The sequence below is a fragment of the Myotis davidii genome, unplaced genomic scaffold (assembly GCF_000327345.1).
Source record: "Myotis davidii unplaced genomic scaffold, ASM32734v1 scaffold243, whole genome shotgun sequence".
In the NCBI taxonomy this organism is placed as follows: Eukaryota; Metazoa; Chordata; class Mammalia; order Chiroptera; family Vespertilionidae; genus Myotis; species Myotis davidii.
Genome location: NW_006295183.1, coordinates 635566 through 643126, shown reverse-complemented (window position 1 = coordinate 643126; position 7561 = coordinate 635566). Strand labels below are relative to the sequence as shown.

At 43.6% G+C, this 7561-nt stretch overlaps 1 protein-coding gene across 3 annotated transcripts in view; it reads left to right on the top strand.

Annotated features, from left to right (window-relative positions):
- The window catches only part of DUS2 (dihydrouridine synthase 2), a 67280-nt gene that overhangs the window by 21638 nt on the left and 38081 nt on the right, over positions 1–7561 (top strand). For all 3 annotated transcript variants that reach the window (XM_015567830.1, XM_006769750.2, XM_015567831.1), the window contains 3 exons: positions 3613–3704; positions 4179–4222; positions 5352–5412. In XM_015567830.1, coding sequence (XP_015423316.1) covers positions 3613–3704; positions 4179–4222; positions 5352–5412 — 197 coding nt within the window. The remainder of the gene's footprint in view (positions 1–3612; positions 3705–4178; positions 4223–5351; positions 5413–7561) is intronic.

The window sequence follows — 7561 nt, the reverse complement described above, 5'->3', positions numbered from 1 at the left end:
AGTTTGCCGACCACTGTACTAGGACATTTTCCCATGTCAGTACTTACAGATGACTATGTCAGAACTGATTTTCATCAGTGCTTTAACAGGGTATTTTGCTGTAATAAATAAATAGAACTCAAGTATATACACACTAAGTTTTTGTTGTTGTTGTTAACTATTTTTTTAATCTTCACCTGAGGATATGTTTCTTTAAAACACTGATTTGAAAGAGAAACATCTATGTGAGAAACATTGATTGGTTGCCTCCCGTACACACCCTGACCAGGGATCGAACCTCCAACCCAGGTATGTACCCTGATGGGGAATCGAACCTGCGACCTTTTGGTGTATGGGATGGCCCTCCAACCCACTGAGCCACCCGTTCAGAGCCACACTAAGTTTTTGCGGTTCTTCTCTCAGACTTCTTACTGTCAGTGATGAGCTGTCTCTGCTGCTGGAGATTGTATTGATTACCTCTCCCAACATGTCACTGCCTTTACCCCACCTTTTTAATCTTCTAATCTGTTCAATGCTGGGAGGGTAAGAATAGCTTCTATTTATAGAAGTGCATTGTTTGCATTAAAGATCTCACTTATTTCTCAAAATAAATGCATGAGGTAGGCATATTCTCCCATCTGCCACATTGGCTCTCTCCCATGTGCTGTTAGTCACCTTTGAAAGCTAATTATGAGAAAGCAAAAAAGAAAGCTAGTTAATGGTAATGCCTGTTGTAGAGCTTTGTTATGAAGATCATATGAGAGTACTATTTGCAAGTGTTATGTTCTGCGAAGATGCTATAAACACCAAGTTTGTGAATACCGTACCATTGCTCCTAGGGGAAATATAGGCATACCTCATTTTATTGAATTTTACAGATATTGTGTGTTTTTTACAAACTAATGTTTGTGGCAACCCTGCATCCAGTAAGTCTATTGGTGCCATTTTCCCCAACAACTTCAGATGATGATTAGCGTTTTTTTAGCAACAAAATATATTTTTTAAGTTATTTTTTATTTATTTATTTTTATTTTATTTATTTTTTTAAAAAAATATATTTTATTGATTTTTTACAGAGAGGAGAGAGATAGAAATATCAATGATGAGAGGGAATCATTGATCGGTTGCCTCTACACGCCTCCTACTGGGGACCAAGCTCGAAACCTGGGCACGTGCCCTTGACCGGAATCGAACCCAGGACCTTTGAATCCGCAGGCCGACGCTCTACACCCTGAGCCAAACTGGCTAGGGCTGTTAATTTATTTTAAAAGCATTGTGAGCCCGCTGTGTGGCAGGACCTCTTCGGGGCCCTGGAAATTCCGCGATCAGTAAGAGTAGTGGCCTCACGGGCTGGAGGGGGCAGACTGCAAACAGGTCATTCCACAGGGTAACGGTCGCCAAGGCGTGAGAGGATGGAAGGAGAGAAATATCCATGAGAGAGAGAAACCTTGGTCCATCGCGCCTTGTACTCACCTGGACTAGGGGTCGAACCTGCGACCTGGGTGGGAACTGAACTCGCGACCTTTCAGCGTGCAGGACCGTGCTCCAGCCAACGGGGCCGCACGGCCAGGGCTCCTCTGACTTTTATTTTTATTTATTTATTTTTAATATATTTTATGTATCTCAGAGAGGAACGGAGAGGAAGAGAGAGAAACATGAATGACGAGAGAGAATTATTGATTGGCTGCCTCCTGCACGCCGCCTACTGGGGATCGAGTCCACAACCCAGGCATGTGCCCTTGACCGGAATTGAACCCGGGACCCTTCAGTCTGACCCTTTAGGCTGACCCTCAAATCCACTGAGCCAAACCAGCTGGGGCGTAACAAAATATTTTTAAATTAAGGTATCTAAATTTTTTTAGATATAATGCTATTGTATACTCAATAGACTATAGTATAAACATAACTTGCTTATGCACTGGGAAACCAAAAAATTTGTGACTTGCCTTACTAAGATATTTACTTTTTGTGGTGGTCTGGACTGAACCTCTAATATCTGTATAGGTATAGCTGTAAAGGTTTAGGTTCCTGCAAACCTCTGGGAACACGTTTTCATTAACAGATCAATACATAATCTTGTTTTATGTGTGCTTCTGTTTAAAAACACATAATTTAATATATTCTGTTGATCCATTAACATTGAACTCAGAGCCAACAGCACTATAATTCCATGTCTGAACAAAGCTTATCTGACACGTGTTTTCTCTGTAAGGCACATCACAGCCTTTCTCAATGCTTGGGGCCATTTAAAACGATGAGATTGTCAGCAAAAATGTGGCATTAAATATACCACCATAAAGACACTTGTTTACAGTAATAGAGCTGAAACAAGAAAGCAGTGGCCCAGCTGGTGTGGTTCAGTGGTTGAGCGTCAACCCATGAACCAAGAGGTCACTGTTTGGCTTCCCAGTCAGGGCACATGCCCGGATTGCGGGCTCGGTCCCCAGTAGGAAGCATGCAGGAGGCAGCTGATTGATGTTTCCATCTCTCTATCCCTTTCCCTTCCTCTCTCTAAAATCAATAAAAACATATTTAAAACAAACAACAACAGTTAAAAAAAGGAAAGGCAGAGTGGCCTTGTTTGACCTCAGCTGCGAACATGTACATCGGGTGACTGAAATTTTCTGTAGTTCTATGAATGTCTGAGAAGGACAACGGAAAAGCCATGAGTATTGATTTTGGGATTACAAATAAATCTTAGTGAACAGGTGTATTTGCAAGTAGACAACTGCAAAAAAAATAGGGATTGACTGTAATATAGCAAATCTCCACTCACACCTGATAAGTAACTAAGAAATAGCAACTTTGTTGAGCTTTCAGAGTGACATCTTCTGAGAAAATTGGGTTAAAAGCACATGCCCAGTAGTGGGCACAATCCCCAGTAGGAAGCATGCAGGAGGCAGCCGATCGATGTTTGCATCTCTCTATCCCTTTCCCTTCCTCTCTCTAAAATCAATAAAAACATATTTAAAACAAACAACAACAGTTAAAAAAAGAAAAGGCAGAGTGGCCTTGTTTGACCTCAGCTGAGAACATGTACATCAGGTGACTGAATTTTCTGTAGTTCTATGAATGTCTGAGAACGACAACGGAAAAGCCATGAGTATTGATTTTGGGATTACAAATAAATCTTAGTGAACAGGTGTATTTGCAAGTAGACAACTGCAAAAAAAAATAGGGATTGACTGTAATATAGCAAATCTCCACTCACACCTGATAAGTAACTAAGAAATAGCAACTTTGTTGAGCTTTCAGAGTGACATCTTCTGAGAAAATTGGGTTAAAATCTGAACTCTGACAAGGTTGCTCTATATGCACATTTTTTCAGTGTTTTAAAATTGCAAAATGTAACAACCATACAGAGAAAGTTCAGGAAACACAGGCATGCAGTTTAACAAATAACCGTAAAACAAACAAACAACCATCTAACTAGCCATCACCCAGGTCAGAAAATAGAACATTAGCCCCTCAGAAGTCTCCCATGTGCATACTGATTTCCTTTAAGAATGATGTACTTCTAGCGCCCCCTTTTCCCTTTAAGCTGAGACTTTTGCTGTGTTTTCTTGCAGGGATTAGGCCAGGTTGAACTTGCTTCTTCAGTGGGTGGGCCTGTGTGTTTGTGTTTTCTTGCAGAAGTGCTCAGCACAGTCGACTTTGTCGCCCCCGATGACCGAGTAGTATTCCGCACCTGCCAAAGAGAAAAGAGCAGGGTCGTCTTCCAGATGGTATGAGATCCCAGACCCCACCCATCACCCAAATTTGCCATCTCATGTCCTGAGCCGGGCCAGTGTTAGATGCCTGGGATTCAGTGCACCGTGGCGGCTTCCCGAAGAATGTCCTGTTGATATTTTAGAATAGCTCCTGAGTTAGATTTTTAAAAAATTGACAACAATGAGTAAACATATGAAAAAGCAAATATAGCAAAATAGTACTTATAGAATCTAAGTGGTGAGTATATGATTGTTCACTATAAATTTTTTCAATTATTTTGTACATTTGAAAGTAATCATAGACTGATGACATTTTCTAGGCCCTCTAGGTCCCCTTTTGGCCTTTGACAGTGAGCTAGTGTAGTGGACTGGTTGTTTAAGAGACCCCGGCTGGATTGCACTTGTTGATATGTGTGTGCATGGATGTGTTTGCCTGTGCTTGTGTGCCTGTGTCAGGGTGGTGGTTGACACAGCCATTTGTGTTCCCAGGGGACTTCAGATGCAGAGCGAGCCCTTGCTGTGGCCAGACTTGTGTAAGTTCTTCCCTCTTTGGAACTATCTTTTGCTCTCCTGTGAGGCCTCACTATTCCTGGTGATGTTGGAGGTGACTAGCTTTCTGCCTTCTAGTTCACTATCTCCTGTGTCCTGCCTAGTTTCCTTCTCTGCTTGTGGCATCTGAGGGCTGCTCCTGGATTCCTGTGTACCAACTGTGCCTAGATCCCAAATAACCTCCGAGTGGGTGCCTGCTTTTCAGTTTTTATTCATGAGGCTCCCTTTCTAAGGACTCTTATGACTATGGGCCCTGAGGTTTTACATCTCGTGAAGTGTAGGTTAGACTTATTGCTTCCTAAATTAACAAAGGCAGGAGACTGTTAGTTAATGAGTTAGGTGGACCTGGATTGGAATTCTGGCTTTGCTACTTGCTGTGTGGCTTTAGGTAACCTTGCTGAGAAATGAGACCAATACTATTACCCACCTCTGGATAATAGTATTACCCACCTCTGGCATTCTAGGGAAAGGTGTTCTAGGTGGGAGAATGAGATCATGCACACAAATGCTTTGCAGTATGTAGCACATTGTGAGTGCTTAGTAAGTATTAGCTATTGTTATTAATTACACTGAGGGTGAGAAGGAACTCATACAATAATTGCTGCTGGATCACAGCCTATTAGCTGTGTACATACCAGAAGATGAGGTGAGGGTCCTTTCTACATCTGAGAACTGTTTGGAGTAAGCCAATTGCATGACCCAGCCAACAAAGGCAGTCCCGTAACTTCCACCAGAATCGGTGCTCTAGGCAAGAGCTCTTATACTCATGTCACCTTTGTGCATGGCACATGGCTTTCATCACCCCAGTCAGAACTGGAACTCTGTGACACTGTCACTCAGTATTTGTTACCTGATATAACTCCGAAGTAGCAGAGTCCTCTACGACTAGCTCTTTGTACAAGTGTGACCACTTTATGCCATGCCCCTTGAGCTCTACTTCAGGGAGGCAGTTGCACATTTTAGAGAGAGGATTTTTCAGCTTCTGACACTGAGGTTGGTGTGTTTCAGGGCCAGGGACATGACAAGGGACTCATGAGCACAGTCCCATGCCTTGGACTACCTTCTTTCCTTGGGTTGGATATTTACTACCTTTTCTCCTTCATGTTTTTCCAGGGAAAACGATGTGGCTGGTATTGACGTTAACATGGGCTGTCCAAAAGAATATTCCACCAAGGTAAGCTGAGTTCTTTATGCTCTTCCCAAATATTGGGTGCAGATTAAAGAGGCCTAATGAGACATGACAACTAAGTACAGTACCTGACTCTGGACTAGATCTTGTACTAGGTGGGAAAATGCTCAAGAGGATATTATTAGATCAATGGGCAAAATTGGAATATAGACCACGGCAGATTAGCTAAAAATACTGTATCAATATAAATTTATATAACCCTAGCCGGTTTGGCTCACTGGATAGAGCATCGGTCTTTTGACCAAGGGTCCTGGGTTCGATTCTGGTCAAGGGCACGTACCTTGGTTGCAGGCTCCTCAGCCCAGGCCGTGGCCTTGGTTGGGGTGCGGGGGTGGGGAAGGCAACCAATCGATGTGTTTCTCTCACATCGATGTTTCTGTCTGTCTCTCCCTCTCTCTCCCTCCTGCTCTCTCTAAATCAGTGGGAAAATATCCTCGCTGAGGATTAATAAAATAAAGAAAAAAGGCGCAGAGGGGTGGGAAACTGCCACACCGTGCTCCCCGCTCTGCGCAGCCCCCCGAGGGGTGAATGGGACTTGGTCTTTTCATGAATAACACCAAGATATATATATATATATATATATATATATATGTTTTTTTATGTATGTTTTTATTGATTTCAAAGAGAGGAAAGGAGAGGGAGAGAGGGATAGAAACATTAATGGTGAAAGAGAATCATTGATCAGCTGCATTCTGCATGCGCCCTAGTGGGGATCAAGCCCACAACCGAGGCATGTGCCCTCACCTGGAATCGAACTGTGTGACCTGGTTCATGGGTCGATGCTCAAACTACTGAGCCACACCACCGGGCAAGACATACATTTTTTTAAAAAAAATAGAGGATGCAGTACATGTGTCCCCATTGTTATATCAGAAGATCAGACCAGAGTGCTAGTATAGCTCAGAAAGGAACGGAAGGGCAACGCTTAAACTTGAGATTTTATAGGAAAACGTGGTAAGGAGGTTTGGGACCCTACAGCAGGGGCTTAGATACCAACATGAGGAAGAGGCAGAGAACCTCGATTTGACCAGAGAGTCGGAGAGTAGGAGATGAAGAGGAAACAGGAGCACAGGATTAAAAATTTTGGTTGGGACAAGAGTAGTTGGCCTTGGATTTTCAATATCTCTGGCCTTTTGTGAACAGAAAGGCATGCGATCAGAAACTTAGTTGTGTTTTTCCAAATAGATTATGTGAGTAGAAATACTGGGAGCCATGTGTCTTGTGGATTGATGTGGAAAGAGGCTAGAGGTGGGACCATAGATACAGGAGATGAATGACGTGGGTCCACAGGAGAGACCAGGCATACAGAGAAGTGATGCCCAACTGGAGCAGAATTTGATAGGACTTGGCTGGCAAATGATTGGACTGGGCATGCGGGAGTGGAGAGCATGGTGGGGGTAGAGGGAGGAAAGACTGACAGCCAGGAGGATGGTTGGTCTTCCATGCCATTAAGACTGCTAGAGGAAAAGCATGTTTGGAGTAGATAACAAGGACAGCTTGGGGTTGGATATGTGTGAGACACCAGAGGGACTCCTGCAGGGCTGCCTCTGGAAACCTAACTGCAGGGTGTGTGGTCAGGGTCTGTAGTGTCAACATAGAGCTGTCCCCCTGGGCCCACTGCCAGAGTCGGCCACTCTGTTTTCCCTTAGGCCAGGAGGCTGGAGACTGCCCGAGGGAGAGGCCCTTGGGACCCTTGTAGATTACTGCGTCAAGCAGTTATGGAGATTTGAAATTGTCTATGGGGAATTGAAAACTTTGGACTCTGTTCTGCTGTCTTCAAATTATTTCTTTGTTTTTGTCAGTTGTGTAAGGAGCAGAGTTGAAATTACTGGGATAATCTCCTTGAGATTGTGGAGTGAAAAAAAACAAAGGGCAGAATTGTATAAGATGTGCCACCATTTATATATGGGGGATGGGGAATGAATATCTTCTTATATAATAAAGGACTAATATGCAAATCGACCAAATAGCAGAACGACTGGTCGCAGTGACGTGCACTGACCACCAGGGGGCAGACGCTCAACCCAGGAGCTGTCCCCTGGTGGTCAGTGTACCGCTCAGCCAGAAGCCCTGAGCTGGGCTCATGGCTGGCATTACTATGCCTGCTCTCTGGATGAGGAAACAGAGGCGCAAA